General features: G+C 41.8%; 1 protein-coding gene across 1 annotated transcript in view; it reads right to left on the bottom strand.

Moving 5' to 3' along the window:
• The window catches only part of CCDC162 (coiled-coil domain containing 162), a 28,140-nt gene extending 8,683 nt beyond the window's left edge, over positions 1-19,457 (bottom strand). The window contains 7 exon segments of the mRNA XM_012438376.3: positions 3,395-3,627; positions 5,989-6,110; positions 6,825-7,025; positions 13,681-13,808; positions 16,429-16,621; positions 19,143-19,266; positions 19,375-19,457. Of these exon segments, the coding sequence (XP_012293799.3) occupies positions 3,395-3,627; positions 5,989-6,110; positions 6,825-7,025; positions 13,681-13,808; positions 16,429-16,621; positions 19,143-19,266; positions 19,375-19,457 (1,084 nt within the window).
• Positions 19,458-20,468: the final 1,011 nt, after the last annotated feature.

A 20,468-nucleotide genomic window follows, 5' to 3' on the forward strand; every position in this document is an offset into this window, starting at 1 on the left:
CTGGCCCTGGGTGATTTGTGAAGTAACCACATTGTCCTTTAATACCCTCCTGCCTTGGTGGGTGCCTCTGCTCTAACATCTTTGCTGTCTTCTAATATACCACTCCCAGCAACCACCCAGTCTGGGACCCCCATCTGCCTCTCTGGTTTGGCTCCCCAGGATACATTAGCTCCTTTATCCCTTTATCTATCCATTTATCTACTAAAGGACTGGGCTACTCAAGGATGCAATTTCTGGACTCTCAACGTTTTCCAAAGTGGTAATAAAGAGACCTATTAAATAAATTCCTGCATGTCTTCTGAGAGCATTTTCTGACCTAATATAACATACTAGTCTGAATATTTATCACTTGTAGGTCCAAATTTGAAGAGATTTCAAAAATAATAAAACGGTGTTGCAGCAATGGGAGACTAGACAGGTATCCCAGATATTCACTGTAATTTATAAAAGAATTTCAAGGCTGGGTGTGGTGGCTCACGTCTGTAATCCCAGTACTTTGGGAGGCCAAGGCGGGTGGATCACGAGGTCAGGAGTTCAAGATCAGCCCGGCCAACATGGTGAAACCCTGTCTCTACTAAAAATACAAAAATTAGCTGGGCATGTTGGCGCATGCCTGTAATCCCAGCTACTTGGGAGGCTGAGACAGGAGAATTACTTGAACTGGGACCTGGGAGGCAGAGGTTGCAGTGAGCTGAGATTGCACCACTGCACTCCAGCCTGGGATACAGGGTGAGACTCCATCTCAAAAAAAAAAAAAAAAAAAAGAGAATTTCAAATATGTCTTTTAAATGTGGTATCATAAGACAATGTGAAAAGAATCCTCAATTGGTTGTAGTAGAATAAATAGCTAGTAATTTAAGAAAAAATTCAGTTTTGACTCATACCTCACATACAACACATAGATGCATGCACACATACACTCTGTCTCTTTTTTCTCTCTCTCTCCAGTGAAATATTAAAAGAGTTAACTATTTTTATTTATTTATGTATTTATTTTGAAATGGAGTCTTGCTCTGTCACCCAGGCTAGAGTGCAATGGTGTGATCTCAGCTCACTGTAACCTCTGTTTTCTAGGTTCAAGTGATTCTCCTGCCTCAGCCCCCCAAGTAGCTGGAATTATAGGCGCCCACCACCATGCCCGGCTAATTTTGTGTTTTTAGTAGAGACGGGGTTTCGCCATGTTGGCCAGGCTGGTCTCAAACTCCTGGCTTCAAGTGATCCGCCCGCCTCATCCTCCAAAAGTGCTGGGATTACACGCACAAGCCACCACACCCAACCAGAGTTAAATATTTTAAAAATAAAACCAAGCACTTTAAAAATCAGAATAAAATAAGACAAACATGAAACATCTGGAGGAAGTTTTTTTTTCTGAATTTAGGATAGAAGAAATCATAAGGAAAATGGTTGATAGATTTGGCTATATGAAAATAAATTTATGTTTAAAAAAATGGAAAGACAAATGGAGAGGCTGGGCACAGTGGCTCCTCCTGCCTATAATCCCAGCACTTTGGGGGGCCAAGGTGGGTGGATTGCTTGAGCCCAGGAGTTGGAGACCAGCCTGGACAACATGGTGAAACCTCCTCCCTACTAAAAATACAAAAAAATTAGCTGGGCATGATGGTGTGCACCTAGAGTCCCAGCTACTTGGGAGGCTGAGGTAGGTGGATAGCTTGAGCTGGGGAAACTGAAATTGCAGTGAGCTGTGATTGTGTCATTGCACTCCATCTTGGGCAACAGAGCAAGACCCTGTCTCAAAAAAAAAAAGAGCAGGGGACAAATGTGGAAATATTTGCAGAAAATTATAGACAAAAAGAAAGGTTAAGGTTCTTACTTAAGACAAGCTCATGTAAGTAGATAGGACTAATGTTAGGATTCCAACAGATAAATAAATAAAGGAAAAGAACAAAATTCACAAAAGGTATAATTAGTAACAAAACATTTGAAAGACTATTTAAGCTCAATAAAAAGCAAGAAAATACAAATTAACAGCACAATACCACCTTTTATGTGTACGTGTATATTACCACATACATTGCATGCTTTTGCCTAATACTACACAGCATAGCAGAACTGGTACTCTTAGAATATGTGAGTGCCATTATAAATTGGCACAACTCTTTGGAAAGCAATCTGCCAATATGTATCCAAATATTTAAATTTTATTTTAGTAATTCTGCTTCCAAGAACCTATCAAAAGGAATCAATTTGAAATATCGAAAAATCTGTAAGTAAAAGGACATATCTTTTAGAATTTTTCATAATAATGAAAAATTAGAAACCACTTGAATTTCCATCAGTAGGGAAATGACTAGAGAGGTTTTTATTCATCAGATATGGGAATTATGTGGTCATAAAGGTAAGTCTAAAGACTAGGTAGCCTTATTTAAAAATATGTAGTATAATGTTAACTGAGAAAAGGAAGAAATAACAATGAACAAAAAATATGATTATAGCTATGTCAAACACACATATTAAGAATACTTTAATTCAGAAAAATCATGATATGAATGTATTTGATTGGTGATGTTTAAATTCAATTTTGTTCTTTCTGCTTTTGCTAAAATTATCTGTAACTTTATATTATTTTGTTCACTGTAAAATAAAATCAATTTTTACTTTAGGCAGGAAGGGATAGGAGGCCAAGGCAGACCTATGGAGCAGACATTTTTGACAGTGGGGGGACCTTGAAAGTTTCTTTGTCATACAGCAAGTACTCACACAGAATGAGGTCAAATCGGAAACCCAGGCTCAACATTGACAGCCTTAACAGAAAAAGAAAAGTATTAAAATCCAACTACAAACACCATGTAAATTATTAACCCAAAATTTGAACCATGGAGCAGTAGCGCTGAAAGGGGCTTCAGAGATCATCAAGCTCACCTCCACCTACCTCCCCTGCCAAGTACACAAACATAATTTTACAAAAAGGGAAAGTGAGGTCAGAGAGGCCAAGAGTCATGCTCAGAGTCACACAGCAAGTTAATGGCAGAACTGAATTTGAATTCGATCCCTGACTCCTCACTCAACATTTTCTGTTTTCTATCAGATCTTGACAAAAAGAGCACATTTAGGAAGTGTCTTAGTGGAAAGAAAATATATAATTTTTAATTAAAAAGTATTCGTTAAAATATAAATAATAAACCAGAAAACATTTCCCACATACCCATGTATATCACTCTTTTAATTTTAATTGTAGCAGCATCTTTATAAATGAGAAACTTTAACCCCATCCCCCCAAAAATCACATAAAAATGTTGGCAAGGCCTATGACTGAGCTCTGTCTCTAGCCAAATAATGGGGGAATAGAGCCAGACAGAAAAACAAAGCTAAATAGTAACATCTGGAAAAAAACATTCTCTTTGCCAAGGACCCAACTACTCCCTTCAGAAAGAACTTATATCTTTCTGGAGCTGTGCACTGTACCAGGCCACAGGCTTGGCTAGGGTGAGCCACAGGTCCAGGGCCAGCTGCAGGACATGTCGCTCCAGGGAGGCAAGGCCACTGGCTGATGCAGGTTTGCAGGTATGGCAGACCTCTTGGAGGAGATGCTCTAGGGCTCTGGGGATAAGCACTGCCAGGCTGAGGGAAGGGTGGAACTCCAGCAGATAAACATTTTTCAAAGCTGGGCTTGAAGAAAAGAACAACGAATGACAATTTTACACAACAAACTTAATCTGTTTCCGAAGATATTTGAATTTTATATATTTATTTATTTATTTTTGAGACAAGAGTCTCACTCTCTCGCCAGGCTGGAGTACAGTGGTGCAATCTCAGCTCACTGAAACCTCCAACTCCCTAGTTTAAGCGATTCTCCTGCCTCAGCCTCCCAAGTAGCTGGGATTACAGGTGCACACCACCATGTCCAGCTAATTTTTGTATTTTTAGTAGAGATGAGGTTTCATCATGTTGGCAAGGATGGTCTCGATCTCCTGACTTCATGATCCACCCACCTCAGCCTCCCAAAGTGCTGGGATTACAGGCATGAGCCACCATGCCTGGCCTGAATTTTATATTTTTAAAGACCAATAAAACAGCTCCTATATGTCCAGTGCATTATAAAAAACTGAGAGCTCAGAGAGACCTCAGTGTGGGAACCTGCTGGGTTGCATGACATGTTCTTTGCTTTAATGTGTAAAAACAGAAAGACATAGGTGTATTTTCTAGAAGCTCAATAAGGATAACACTGTATAGCAAAACTGTCAATATTTCAGTAGTCAATATTTAGTCAAATATATGAAAACAAAATAGCTCAAAAATGACTACATGAAAAATAAATAATTTCCATGGTTATTAGTTTCAATTTTTCATCTGAATCTTTATCCTTTAAAGGATAGATTCCGCCGGGCGCGGTGGCTCAAGCCTGTAATCCCAGCACTTTGGGAGGCCGAGGCGGGTGGATCACGAGGTCAAGAGATCGAGACCATCCTGGTCAACATGGTGAAACCCCGTCTCTACTAATACAAAAAATTAGCTGGGCACGGTGGCGCGTGCCTGTAATCCCAGCTACTCAGGAGGCTGAGGCAGGAGAATTGCCTGAACCCAGGAGGCGGAGATTGCAGTGAGCCGAGATCGCGCCATTGCGCTCCAGCCTGGGTAACAAGAGCGAAACTCCGTCTCAAAAAAAAAAAAAAAAAAAGGATAGATTCCTAAAATGTGAATGGACAATTTTTAAATTCTGTACATAACTGCTGGAATCATTCAAATTGACTGTAAGGGTGTTATATTTCATAAGTGGTTGAGGCCAGAAGCAAAAATAAATAAATAAAGCTCATCAGTGGGTTATTTCTTTAGAAATAAAGAGTACAGCACAAGTCAAGGGTCCTTCTATACCCACACAGAACTGAAGGACATGACATTTCCCTTTATATTGATGTAAATGGGATCCTTCTTAGTCCTGAATCTTTAAAAAAAAAAAATCCTGAAGTCTGGAAAGGAATCTCAACAAGCACATAATACTTGCTTTTGAGAGTATTCTGGCAGTTTTAGTGTCCATATAACCTAGCCTGTTCTGCCAAAAACCATTTCCTGAACAGTAGATGTTTGCCATAGCAAGCTGCACACACACAGCTGGTGTGTCAAGTTTATTACAGAGAAGAAATCAGTCCTGTGGAAGATCTATGGAAAAAATGGAGAGTTTGGAGCCCGGGGCTCTTTCTCAAGAAATGAGAATCTCAGCTATTTGCTCCCAGGACGCCCTGCCTGTCCCGAAGATAATACCATAACCCATTACGGCAATTTCTTACATAAAGTCTGCCTTTACTGCTGGACTGTATACCTCACAGGAACACAAAACGATGCCTGTGTTGTTCACATCTGTGTGCTGAACAAATATTTGTTGGATGTTGAAAAGAAGTAGATAATTTCTCCACCCATTTGGAGGCAATTGAGAGATTGTGATCTAGAGCCCGAAGATCAACCTGGGGCTTGTCATCTGCTTCCCAGTTTCCTCTACCATAAAGGTTACAAGGGAATGAGGGAAATGGTTATGCTGCCTGTCTAGGGGGTGACAAAGTGTGTACCCTCTCTGAGTGACCACAAAAAACTTAATTCTGTTCCTTAAATTGAACTCCTTGTGAGAGTTACAAGGCAAATCTGCAGAAACCTCTTTAGTGACACTTAAAGAAATTCCTTTTTGAGAAACTTTTAAGCACATCCAAGTTTTATATATGTGGGCTCATGTAGTACATCTGGGTAAATCCTGACAGCATTTCAAGAGCAACTGCTTTCCCCCCAGGCCTTTTTAAGACAATGGTGATTCTCTACCCAGTGGCATATGTTTACATTCTAGCCTCCATTCTTTATTACTCACAAAGCAAACAGATATTCAATATACAAGGGAATCCCTCTTTCGTGGCCTTTATACCTACTTCCCTCATCTCCTCCAAGCACTTGAGAAGTGCTTTATAGAGTAATACTGAGATTTAACACTATATCCTTAATTAATCTAGAAGATTACACGTAAAATGTCTAAAGACAACATAAACTTACTGGCTATTGTTGATGGAAATAAGTTAATTGCAAACTATATTAAGGGGAAGTCCAAAGGTATTGCTATTGTCCAGATGATCCTCTCGCCGAAGCCTCTGGACATACTCCTGCTGACGCTCTATCTAAAAATGTAGCATAAACATTAAAATTGAGAAGTTAAACTTTCCCATGGGCATGAGTTATGTGCCTTGACATGAGAAGGATTTTGTCCCTTTGTGTCTCTTCTTCATTTGACTAATTTTCATCCAGACATTGTTTTGAAGATTCTTTTGCCATGAGACATGCTGATCTCTCAGTCTGAGCCAGACAGCTAAGGGAAGTAAAGGCAACTGACTTCAGACAATTTTAAGAAGCAAAAGAGAAATCTTTCTGTTAAATAATTGACTACATGGAAAAAATTTCAACCAGGTGGCAACAATCCTTTGTCTCTTGCTCGCTTCAAGCCATTAGCTTTTCCCTAGAGGAAATACAATATGATGATTTCTTTGAGAGTCCTAAAAATAATCACACTTTAAAAAAATAATACATTAATGTCAAAAAGATGTATCATTAGTTGTTCTTTCACTATGAATAAACTTTGCGATCTAATGAAAACTAAGGTCATCAATTCCTTGTGAACTATTAACTCTAATTAGGGGTGAAAACGTCTCTTTAAGACCATAGTTATACTGGGATTTCAACAATGCAAATGAGCTTACTAATAAGTATGCTGTACATGCTGGTCTAGAAAACACAGATTCCAGATCTGCAATGGAAAGAAAACACGATTTTCATTTCTGGCTGGTGTTTTCCATCCTCTTCTCGCATGTAGTATTTTAAAACCCAACTATACTCACATGCCGGTTGAGGACGCCTCTCACTAACTGCAGGTGAAGCCTCAGGCAGATGCATTCCTCCCAGTAGGCCTTAATGAAATAGGTGTAGCTGAGATCAAACCTCGGGCACCAGTGTGTGATGTCCATCATCACTTGTGCTAAGGCGAACCTCTCCTCAGTGTCCAACGTGTGCTGGTAGGCTTCAAAGTAACTGTCAAGAAGCTGCAAATAAGGTTGGTAGTCAGCAATTAGCAGAGGCAGCCCTGGGGCCCAGCAAAGAGAGGGAAGGCCCCACCATACTGTGGGCAGATGTAGTACCAATACAATGCAGTGCAGCTAGTAAACCTGCAGACAGAGTTAGAGAGGGCAAGGGAAAGAACACATGCTTTGGAGCCAGAAGAACTGGACTTGAGTTTGAGCTCCTGCTTCCATCCCCTCTTCCCCTGGTCTCCACAAATAAAAAAGGGGTTATGTAATTATAATATATAATAATTATTAGTTCCAATGAGACAACACATTCAGATGCTTAGTCAAATGTATTTATCTCCAACACCTTTCTCCAAAACTCATTCTCCTTCTTCCATTTTATTCCATCACCAAAGCTAGGTAGGTGGCCACCTGACTTCTACAGTCTCAGCCCTGCTTCTGACTCCTCCTCTTTAATAGTTTGCTCACATTTCACCTACACAAAAATGACATGGGTGGTAGAATGGAAGGCTGAGGGTAAATGTACTTCCTATATTCAAAGTGATTTATCCCTGAACTCCTCTAGGATGGGCCTTGTAAACAGAACTCTCCAAGACATCAAGTGTGCAAAACCCCAGTGGAGCATCTATTTTAGTGGGATTTGCAAGTCTTTTCTTTTTTCTTTCTTTCTTTCTTTTTTTTTTGAGATGGAATCTTGCTCTGTCGTCAGGCTGGAGTGCAGTGGTGCCATCTTGGCTTACTGCAACTTCTGCCTCCCAGGTTCAAGCAAGTCCCCAGCCTCCCGAGTAGCTGTGACTACAGGCACACACCACCACACCCAGCTAAGATTTTGTATTTTAGTAGAGATCGGGTTTCACCATATTGGCCAGGATGGTCTCAATCTCCTGACCTCAGGATCCGCCCACCTCTGCCGCCCAAAGTGCTGGGATTACAGGAGTGAGCCACCGCACCTGGCCAAGTCTTTTCTAAAAACCCAGAAAAGCTTCCAGATACTAACTGCTCAAGAGGGTTCTTAGTGTAGGAATTCAGAGAGATGCCTCTTGATCTTGCTTTTACATTTGTCTGTGAGCTTAAAGAATTTCTGTTCTGTGTGTAAATTCTATTTGTGTATGATTAGTCATGATGCTAATCAGAAAAGGCTCTTCAGAGATCACTGGGTTGGAATTCCCAACAGGGACCCTAGGGCAAGATAAGTAGCTCTGATGTGTAGAGTACATAATAAATCCCTTCTCCTGTTAATCTGTCTTTTGTCAGTTTCATTTTCAGGGCCCAAGCACTGAATCTAAGAAGGCAGAGAAAAAAGTTTTTCCTCTTCTACACAAAAGAGTTGAACCCTTGAGAATGAATAACACACTAAGAATCAAATACTACTTTATTAAGAGATACTTTATTATGGAGGCCCAATGCTAAGCCTCAAGGAGGAAGAGCCTGGAGCACTTTCTTTAGCACCTGGTTTTGTAGGATGCCCTTTGGGAAACATGGGTCTAAGAGACCTTGGATAAACCTTAGTATGAAAAGGAAAACACCAAAGGAAGCTAAAAGCTCAGGTCACAGAGACGCTCCACAAGTTAGAAACTCACACATCAAGAGGGCAAAGTGAGGGAAGTTGGAGACCATCTTGCCTTTAAATGAGCCCCAGGGAAAATGAAGCCAGCTGGGTGATCTCAGTTACCTTGTTCCATTCACCAACCTCTGCTCTATAACACTCAATTATTACACAGCAGAAGACAACACAGAAATGAAGGAAGAATGACTGGATGGGGTAAGAAGCGTGTCCCTCAGTAGCCCCATGTGAAGATTAGGAAATAAACAATTACTTCCCTAACTCATTCTGGACTCACTTGAACCTTTTTACTGGGCCAGGGCAATCCCAGGAGCTGGTTTATCGTGTTTATACTTCCTTGACCTGTTTTTGTACAAAGAGTCCGATTGTTTGGTTATTTAGAAGGGGGAGTGTGTGGGGAATTGAGAGTGGGGGAAGGGTTCTTGATGGTGATTCCAACCTGATGATACCAGATTGCAGAGGCCCACGCTAAATTTCCATTTTATTGTTGTTGATAGGGCTGTCAGACTTAGCAAATAAAAATATTGAACATTTAGTCAAATTTGAATCTCAGATAAATAAATACTTTTTTAGTATAAGCATGTCCAAAATATTGCACTAATTTATCTGGTAAACTTAGCTGTGGAGAAGGAAACTGTGGCTCTCTTTTTAAATTGATGAAGCTTCTCCAAGCTTTGTGCTCAACCTCGAGAGTGTCTCAAACCATTGCATAATTTTATTATGAATTCTTTTCCAACAGGGGTGGGGCCATGATCTTTTTGCCTCATGAGTTCTATTTACTATCTGTGTGCTAACTGGCCCATTTCCATTTCAGCTCTGAGCTGGTATTTGTCTAAGACGTCTTCCCAGTCTGTCAAATGTCACCTGTGTGTGTCAAGGGCCAACTCTCAGGCAAGATAATATGTGGCGCATGCTGATGGTAAGCATAAAATATTGAAGAAAATGGGAAAATAGACAAAATAAATAATCTCAAACCTTACTGGGTTTATATTCTTTTTACTGCAATTCTTTTTTACTTCAGGGATTTAAAAAACTTCTAAAATAGTATTTTAGGCTAAATGAAAGCACAAAACAAAATCTTTGCTAGACCCAACTTGTCACAGGACATTTTCTTTTTGGCTTTTCAAAGGAATAATCTTTTTATCCAGTATATGTGTCCTTCGGTAGCTGCAGAAAGACTTAGCAGATGGTACAGTGTCACTTAGGAGCTGGTACAGCTAATACCTGACTTCTCTAAGAATCCCTTGATCTACCTAAGTTAATACCAGCTCTAATTTTATGAGCCTTCATACATAATATGTTATTTTAAGGATTTAAAAGAACACAATATGTTCAAGCAATTCTTAACTCCAGTGATACCAATATATTTAACAATCAAAAACAGCTGAGGAAACTTGGCTGTAGAAATAGTACTGGGGGAAGTCAATTGTACTTTAGATAGAAATCTGGCTTATCCATTAAATATAGGCTCTTTTGACAAAATTTCTGACTTGGCCAGATTTTACACTTTTGGCACTGATAGCTTCTATAGGGAATTTATTCTCAGGATAGAAATGAGGGAGATATTTTCACCAAATGTTTTTAAGTCGAAATAGTTTCATTTACCATAGGAGGAACTAGTGGACAGATCTGACACCTTAGCACAGAATGAATCCTAGGCTGAAGTGTGGAGAAATTGGTTTGTTTTTCAGTCTTCTCCGCCTTCCTCCTCTTCTATTGTCATTGAGTCCTACCGGGCCAGGCAGGGGCCTCCACAGGAGGCCCAGAGGCATTGAAAGGGAAGGTGGGGAGAGTACAGAAAGGGACGGGGTGCTGTTTAAAATTCATGCCTGGACAGATAAACTTGTGGAGTTTAGGGATCCTGTCTTAGTTACATTTCATACAACCTTTCCAGTTACTACGCTGTGCATCTAAATCACTCACTCAGTTGGTTAAGGTTCTAATTGGCAGATTAAGACTCCAGACAAATCCTGTAGAGGACAGTTACCATTGAAAAAGGAACATTTTTTCAAAGTCCAAGGCTTGCACTATTTAAGCCCAGCCAGTTGTTTTCCAAAGAGCGAGTGACCTACATCTCTAGGAGTAACAGAGCAACCAGAGAGTAGATGAAATGGTGAACCATCTATTCTAGAAAAACAATTCAAAGAAAACGTTTCCATTTCCCCATCTTCTGACCACATCCTAGTGCACTATAACCTGGTTTCTACCCCCACCGTGCTTCTGAAAGAGTCCTACAATGCCAATGACCACCTGACCAGGCTGCTTGGTTTTTAGGAGTTTCTTTCTTGACATTTCATGGAACTCCACACTAGTAACCATCCCCTCCTAATTAAAACTCATTTTTCTGTTGGTTCTCACAATACTATTTCTTCCTTGTTTCTCTGGCCTATTTAGTTTTACTCCTTCTTGTTTCATGACCTGCTCCTTAAATGTAGGTATATTACTCAGTGGCCAGGTGCAGTGGCTCATGCCTGTAATCCCAGCACTTTGGAAGGATTGGTGGATCACTTGAGGTCAGGAGTTCAAGACCAGCCTGGCCAACATGGCAAAACCCCATCTCTACTAAAAATACAAAACATTAGCTGGGCATGGTGGCACGTGCCTGTAATCCCAGCTACTTGGGAGGCTGAGGCATGAGAATTGCCTGAACCTGGGAAACAGAGGTTGCAATAAGCTATGATTGTGTCACTGCACTCCAGCCTAAATGACAGAGTGAGAATCTATCTCAAAAAATTAAAAAAATTAGGTATATTACTTGGGCTGCATTTCAGACATCTCTATCTTTTCCCAGTTGTTTTGATTCATCATTGTGGTTCAACCTCCACATTCATACCTCAGCTCGTAACTGTTCCTGAGCTTCAAATCTATAGCTCCCCACAAAACATTCACACCTGAGTTTGAGCAAACCCCCTCAAATGCCTTGTCCTAGGACCTATGTTATTTTCCCCTGTGAAGACACTCTTCCTCCTCCTGCGTTCAGTTTCAGTTAATAGCCTCCTCCCTAACTCTCAGGAAGTTGTTTTAATACCACCTTTACTCTCTCACTCCAACTTCCAGATCCGGTCTTCAAATCCTGCTATTTCCACGTCAGCAAAGTATTCTCAGGTCTGTTCCTCCTTCCTAGTCTCACAACCTCTCTGCCTTTCTATTCTTCTATCGCCACTGTATGTCCCCTCCTAACTTTTCAGGTCACTGTTGCAATAACTGCACTTTTTTTTTCTCAGGGGCTCTCTATTCCAATCCATTCTTTCACTTACACCAAGATAGCTGTTAAAAACACAGCCATCTGTAATCCCAGCACTTTGGGAGGCTGAGGCGGGTGGATCACGAGGTCGAGAGATCGAGACCATCCTGGTCAACATGGTGAAACTCCATCTCCACTAATACAAAAAATTAGCTGGGCATGGTGGCGCGTGCCTGTAATCCCAGCTACTCAGGAAGCTGAGGCAGGAGAATTGCCTGAACCCAGGAGGCAGAGGTTGCGGTGAGCCGAGATCGCGCCATTGCACTCCAGCCTGGGTAACAAGAGCGAAACTCCGTCTCAAAAAAAAAAAAAAAAACAAAAACACAGCCATGATCATATTTCTCTCTATAGAAATTCACCAATGACTCTTGTTTGTTTGTAAGTTAAACTCTAAAATAGTATGATTAGCAGGTCCTTTACAGGCTGCACCCAAAACACATGTGTGGCTCGTTGCCACCCCTCATGCCTTTATATCCCCAGCCATAGCAGTCTTCCTACCATCCTCCAAGAAGGTAAGATTTTATTTCTCAAAATAAAATCCCCCAAGATGGTCCTTCCCATTCACTTCCCCTGACATTCTAATGCTGTTTCATCTGCTTAAGAATCTTTTCTTCCCTGCCAGACAACATCTTCTGTTTTTTGAGACAGAGTCTCACACTGTTTCCCAGGCTGGGGTGCAATGGTGCAGTCTTGGCTCACTGCAACCTCCACCTCCCAGGTTCACGCAATTCTCCTGCCTCAGCCCCCTGAGTAACTAGGATTACAGGCACACACCACCACACCCAGCTAATTTGCTGTATTTTTTGTAGAAACTGGGTTTCACTAAGTTGGCCAGATTGGTCTCGAACTTCTGACCTCGTGATCTGTCCACCTTAGCCTCCCAAAGTGCTGGGATTATACGCATGAGCCACCGCGCCCGGCCCACACAACATCTTACTCATTTTTTAGTATCAAGTTTAAATATCTATTCCGTTGGAAAGACTTTCTAGCATTTCTTGCACCCCAACAGTGCTTCCCGTCCCCCAGGACAAATCTCTCTCTCTCTCTCTGCAGAGTCCCCATTACTCATGAATGTACTCAATTATAAGCTGTTAGTAACCAGGTTATAATTTTTGCTTGGAGATTGAATCAATTTTATAGATAATAAATTCCTTAAAGATATAGAACATTTTCACTTAGTTATCTATATGTCCCTGAATGGCTGGAACAGTCCCTGGCAGAGTAAATACTTAATTTTTGGTAAGTAAATGCCTAACAATTGGTGATTATTAGAAGGGCTGATAATCCATGCTAAGGGCACAAATGAAGGGCAGTAACCCTGCAGTGTTTCATTCTTTCTTGGGATATGAACCATTCATTATACAGTGATGATTTAGTAATTTGCTGTTTCATTGCTTTAAACTCACCCTCGTAACACTGCACTCAGCACTCTGTCCAATTGCTTTCACCTACCCACATGTGGCATACACTTCTAAAGGCCAGGATCAGGTCAGTTTGTCTGTGATTAGCAAACTGAGCATTGTCCCTGTGACTCCACAATGAGCATGAATGAAATCATCATCCATTCTCACTAAAAGCATACATATTATAAGAAGGAATTATACAGCCCTCTAACAAATGATACCTGTAAGACAAAAAAAATCTTTCACATTTTGTTTTTTATGATGAAGAACCTCAATAAAGAAAATAAAATTTTTTACATCCTTATAATTAGCTGAGATTATTTAAGTAAAATAATTATTATCTTGATTGAGAGCTTTTCTAAAAGTCCAACTGGGTTTTACAAAGAAAAGAAAAGAAAAAAGACTGGATTTTGTAAAAATGAGTTTTTAGCAGATGTTTTGTCCCTTAGGCAAAAATACCTGGCATTTGTTTTCCAGAAGAGCTGCTTCCCAAGTCCACATGTCATACAGCACAGCAAACCTCTCCACACCTGCATGGGCCCATGCCCAGTCCTGACCACTCTTTGGCTGGGTGCCCACTTTGTGACCTGGTAGAAAAGAGGGTGAGAACATTTAGAAATGGGCCTCCCAAGGAACCTGTTCCAATTAGAAATGTGCCCCTTAGATTATCAGCTCCATCTCAGAAATAGAAATACTGAACCAGTCCCTGGGACGAACACTGAGTTCATACTTGTTGACTTCTAAGTCAATAGGAATTTTTGTTATTATTTTTAAAATTTAGTTTTAAAGACTAATCTTAGAAATAGAATCAAAATTGAGTTAACAAGTAATCTACGCTAAAATGTCTTCAGACCCACAATTTAAAGGCAAAGCACACATTTCTCCTTCTCTAAAAATAAATTCCTGGTGGCTTAACAACAAACTCAGTTTGACTTGCTATTTCCATCATTGTCAGCCAAGTCAAAAATTTTCAGAGACCTTTCCAAGATATTCCTTAATTATGTTAACTACTAACTTAAATCAGTGAAGGTAATTTTCATTATTCAGCTGAATTTTTTTTTTTACTTTGTTGTTATTTTTCACCGGCAGTATTATTGCTTTAAATTTTTAGGTATTCTATTTCAGAATTAAATATTCAAAGATAAGATATTTTCATGTGCTGAAATTTCAGTTAAATAATTATCACATATATGATGGGTACTAAGCAAGAGAAAGATGATCAAGAACTTCCCTAGCAACAGCTGGGAAATCATTTCACAATAGATGACTATATATTTACCAGTTCAACTGAAAGATGCCCATGTGGTTAAATGACTACTGACTAAGTATCTCAATCCAATTAAATTCTAAGCAGCTAGAAATACTTGCATGGTATTATAAATTAATATGGACAAAATGATGCATTAGTATGTAGGATAACCAGTTAAAAAAAAAGCTAAGAGCTGAAAGTAAATACCCTGCAGTGTTGGATGCCATCATTGTGTCCTGTAATTCAGATACCAATGGCAAAGATAGGACAAAGAGCTCAATCCTACATTAAATTAATTCTGTCTGGGATCTGAAAAGTTAGTTGTCAAACTTTCTTTGAGCAGCATTTTGTAACAATATCAGTGTAAACTTTCTTTAATTACAGTCTACACATATTACAAAATAGCACAAACCCTCATTAAGTTTCCCTTTAGGTATTGCAATGTGTCTAGAAATTCTAAGCTCTTTGCAAATGTATTTCCAATGCTGTCATAGTATCCCAAAAGAATATTCTTACCTCATCCATTTCTAAATTTGGATCAATTTGAGTGATGCCAAAAGGAAGAGAAAATACAGGTTATGGGTTACTCGATTACCCTGAGTAACGATTCCTTCCTCTGGGGCTTGTCTGCATTTTCCTAGCCAGATGTTCCTGCATCTTGGTGGTTTCCTAATAGGAACCCAGGGCTGTCCCTGCTGCTAAATGCAGTTTCCTCAAGGTCCACACTTAGAAAGAAAGTCATTTGTTTCATTTGCTTACTTTTCTTCCCTTGGGGTCCTGAACCCAGTGGGTGATGCAGAAATGCCCCTGGGAGTCGAATCCCAATTCTTGGCTTAAGCCTGTTTTAGTCAGAGACTACCCACTTAGCGTGCAGGTCACCAGAGTGAGTGAAGGGTCAGAGGTCGGGTCTTCAGCCCTGAGAGGTGAAAATGCAGGGGCCGTGCTGTCCCTTGTACCTCAGGAGAGCAAGGAAGGAACTGGGCCTGCCCTGCTACTTGACGCCCCTGTCTTCCCTAGGCTTTCCCAAGAAGGCGACATCCTGCTCCTCAATCGAACCCACCTTTCCAGCCCCCTCAGGCCCATGATCTACTTCTGAGTGTTGCACTGGGATTCTTATTGCTTAAAGTGTCCTAATTCCTTGTTCCCTGACACACAACCCCTCTAGCTATCGAAGGGCAGATCATGAGAAACCTGCCAGGGAAACAAAGCACAGAATGGACTGTTAGTTGTTTTTTTAAAGTCTACACAAACATTTCAACAGATCACAAAGAAAACATTTATCTCTTCAGTACTTGCAAGAGAAGTCAAAGGAACTTTTGTTTTTTATTAAGAGCCTGGACATCTCTGTCTGTCATGACTGGAAAGAGCCTATTGTACTGAAATCCTGTCATCATGGTGGATTTGATCTCTCAGTGGCCAAACATGAAGAATTAAAAGCACAATTCTTGGCTGAACTTCTGCGTGGGTTGAACTTTAGGAGTACACAGGTGGTCATTCCCGGCTCACATATCAGTGTGACATAAGCCCTGGAGTGTGTCATCTCTCTCAGCCCTGCTCCAGCTGCCTCCTGTGGCCCAGTGACTGAGGCCCTACTCTAGAACTGTGTATCATCAAATTCGCCATTATAAAGGAAACTTCCTGCTGCAAAAAAAAAAGAAAGAAAGAAAAGAAAAGAAATGCCCCTGGTCAACAAGCAGAGTCTGAACCACAGCACGAATTACAACCCAGCCCTGAAAGAGTAGTCACCGTCTCTATCAGAAGCGGGGCTTGAGCTGGAAACAGAACTGTATCTCTTCTAAACTGAATGCATTTTAGGGGTGGGGGTGGGGGTGCTTATTGAATTTTCAGATGCTATTGGATATGTGTTTATATTTTGGGGTGGAGAACATTAAAAAGGAGCCCTTAGTGTTTTTTATTTGGGCAGTTGATTTTTTTTTTTTTTTAATCCGACTTCTCACATTTTTCTTTCTCAGTGTAATGGCTGGCCACGAGCAGGAACACTGCCTCTAGTTCCTTCAGATAACTCAGGGCTTCCTCATACATGACATGCACCCCTTGCTGGTCCTGGGTGTGGATACAGCTGGCTTTCGTGATGTAGGAGTCACCCTGGTTCTCCACTTCCGAGAACTCTATGAATTGGACGCTGTGGACCTGGGGAAAGAAAGCCAAGCCCAGATGTTACTGGAAAAGGGAGAGCTATATTTTGCCATCCCACATGGACAAGCAGCAGGCTTCTGTTCCCACACAGTGGGCTGCCTGTATGAAGCTGTAAATATTCTGAATGTATAAAAAGCTGTATGCAGAGAACATATATTAACAAAGAATACTGGCAGGAAGAGGTAGTTCCTGAGGTAGATAACTAGCTGATTAGTTTGTTTATCTGATAAATCCAGTAGCCACTGGGGAAAGGCAGGGAATAGAGCCTAGCGTGGTCTCTGAAGTCAGAATGTCCAGACTCAGGTGCTGGCTCTGCCAGGATCTCATCCTGGGCAGGTCATTCAGCTTTTCCCAGCCTCCGCTTCCTCATCTGTAACACGGAGACCACGGAGACACTAGAGACTACATTAGCTGCCAGGAGTATGTGACTCTGTGAGTGTGAGGCACTTGGAATCCTTCAACGTTAGTTAAAAATATTTTTGTCTTAATTCTATAAATACTTCTAAAATACATTAGCACAGTTTCATGGCTTAGTAATGTACTAAGTTGAACAGTATCCCCCAAAATTCATGTCTACCTGGAACCTGTAAATGAGAACTTAGTTGGAAATAGGCTGTTTGCAGATGTAGTCAAGTTAAGATGAGGTCATACTGGAATATGGTGGGCCCTAATTCAATGACTGGGATCCTTACAAAATTTGGAGACAGACACGTAGGGGAGAAGGCCATGTGAAGATGGAGGTAGAGATTAGAGGGTGAGTCAAGGAATGCCAAGGGCTACCAGCAACTACCAGAAGCTGGAAGAGGCAGGGAAGGATCTCCTCTACAGCATTTTGGACTTGTGGCTCCAGATTATGAGGGAATGAATAAATTTCTGTCGTTGTGAGCCACCCAGTTTGTGGTACTTGGTTTTGATAATCCTAGGACTCTAATACAAGTAAGGAGTATTTCAATCATAATGTTATTTTTCTTAGAAAACTGAGTATCCGCTCAGATTCCCTGAGAATCATTATTTTAATAATAATTATCACAATTTCAAACTTCTCCACTGTCCCCAAGCCTCAGAACTCCCTCCCTCCCAAGTGTAGTCTCTTCTTACTCCCAGCAGGAGCTTCTCCAGTGCACCACTCCCCGCCGCCACCCCTCACCACCCACTGGGCTCACACCTCTTCCCTCCTCCTTCCTCCGCAAGGTGGAGGACAGTGTTGCCCCCTTCTCTAGGGCCACTGCCTCCCACCTCAGCAGCATCCCTGCTCCTTCGTGGATATCCCACTCCTCTCCACTGAACTCCTGACACTGAAATGTGCATACGTCCCTCTCATTGTGAAACTTCTTCACACCCTTCCCCCGGTTCCACTGTGTGGCTCGCCTCCCTTCACGGTCTAGTCTCCTACGATGTTATCTATACTCTCCATCTCCATTTCTTCACCTCTCACTCTTCGACCCATTCCCATCTGGCCTTTGGCCCCACCAAGCCACCCAAACCACCCTTGCTAAGACCAACAATGACCATTGCTCTACATCCAACGATTTTCTTTCGTCATCTTATGTAATCTCTCAGGAGCATCTGACACAATTTGGTGCTTCCTGATTCTTGACTCACTCTCTTCTCTGGGCATCTGGAACTGACACTGTGAAGTGTATTTATTTTTCTCTACCAAGTCATTAAATGATGGCCACTCTCAAGCCGCCTCCTAGGACCTCCTCTTTTCCTTCTCTGTTCCTTCCCTGGGAGGTGGCAGATACTTTCACAGCTGAGATTACCACCTTTAGACCATTTGCTCCCCAGTTTATGCCTCCAATCCAGACCCCCTAGAGCTCTGGACCACACATCCAATTATCTATTTGGCAACTGCTCCTGGGCATCTCAAAGCCCCCTCAATTTTAACAATGATCAAATCATTAAATCTTCCCCCACAAACCTAGGCTATCTTCAGCCCGTTTTACTAAATAGCACCACCATCCATCCACTTGCTCTAGCATGACATCTCTTTCTGCCTCACCTTACATGTCCAATATATCACCAAGTCCTGTTAGTTTTACTTCCTGTCTCTCAAATCCATCCACTTCTGATATGGGAGGTGGGGCAGGGAAGTGCTGGGTAGAGAAAGGTGGGGTTCCTGGTGAGGGCTCCACCCGTGGGTCTGTGCCCTCGGACCTAAGTGAGAACAGGTACTCCCATTTTTGTGCCTGAGTGTTTCATTTTCCAAGACCACTTTGGCCCACCACACTCCCCCATCCTGTGCCCATATAAATCCAAGACCTTATCGGACACACACACAAGAGACTGAACATTGAGAGGAGCAGAGGAACAGAGCAGCAGAGAGAGGCAAAGAGCAGTGGAGAGCAGCAGAGAGCAGCAGGGCAGCATGGCAGAGAAGGAGGGAAGAGGCATCTGAATGTCCAGAGGAGTTCTGCAAGAATGGCTGAACTCCAGGAAGATTATCTCTCCTACCTCTTCACCTTCTGGATCCCCATCCATCTCACTGAGAGCTACCTCCACCACTCAGTAAAACCTTGCACTCATTCTTCCAGCCCGCATGTGATCGGATTCTTCCAGGACACTGGGCAAGAGCTTGGGATACAGAAAGGTGTCACACTGGCCCTCTGCTCTTGTGATAAGGAAGAGGGTATATTGAGCTGATTAGCACTCAAGCAGACAGCAAAGCTGAAAGGGATTTGTAAGACTGGGGTTGCAGGCACCCACCCCTAAACACTACGGTGGGGCTGAGAGCTAAAAGCACTTGCCCTGGCCTCTGCACCTGCATGCTTCTCCTAGGGGTTTGAGCTGTAGGGCCATTGAACAGGCAAGCCACATCCCTGTCATACATCCTACGAGGGGAAATCAGGGAACTATCCCATTTCACTTCTTCCCGTCTCCACTACCCACTACCCTAGTCCAAGCTATTATATTTCATGAGGACTAGTCTAGGACCTTCTAAACTGGCCTAGCCTCTTAAATGGTCTATCCATGACTCCTCTGGCCTGGGCTTTCCCTCCTCTCCATTTTACTCACTGCTGGCTGGGGATCTTTTACAAATACAGTTCTGATTGTGTCATTCCCCATTCCTCCTTTTATATCCCTAAGAGGCTTCCCATTGGCCACAGAATAAAGCAAAACTCCTTAACAGGGCCAAACAATCTGGCCCATCTCTCTAGTCCAGTGTTTCTCAGCTGAGAGTGATTTTGCCCCCCAGAGGACATTTGGCCAAGTCTGGAGGTACTTCTGGTTGTCACGACTTAGGAAGAGGTACTGCTGGCATCTGGGTAGAGGCCAGGGATACTGTTAAATAACCTGTAATGGACAGGAATTATCAGGCCCCAAATTATCAATTAGTGCCAAGGCTGAGAAACTTGCAGCTAAGTTCCATTGTGCATCACCTTCCACCTCGTCTCTGTGCCCCAACCACTCCTGTCTTCTTTTGGTTTCTTATGGGTGCCATGCTCCCTCTGGTCACAGGTCCTTTGCACAGGCTGTCCCCACTCTATGGAATGGTCTCCCTCTCCTTTTTACCTAATTAAATCCTTTTCATTTTCCAATCTCAGCTCAATCATCACTTCCTTAGAAACCCTCCTGCCCCAGCTTCCCCATAGTACCAAGGATCTCTCATTCTCTCTTTTGAGGAACTTGATATCCCTTTTTTACATTCATTTGTGTGATTTTTTTGACCAATATTTGTCTCACCCACCCAGAGGATTACAAAGTACTATAAGGGTAAGGAACATGTCTGTTTTTGTTCATCATTTTATTCTCATTGCTTAGCACAGGGCCTAACCCATAGTAGGTGCTTAGAAAATATCTGTTAAGTAAAAGAGTGTATGAATGATTTTTATATTTGTGC

The sequence above is a fragment of the Aotus nancymaae genome, unplaced genomic scaffold, assembly GCF_030222135.1.
Source record: "Aotus nancymaae isolate 86718 unplaced genomic scaffold, 86718_ANA_hifiasm-v0.15.2.pri h1tg000040l, whole genome shotgun sequence".
NCBI lineage: Eukaryota > Metazoa > Chordata > Mammalia > Primates > Aotidae > Aotus > Aotus nancymaae.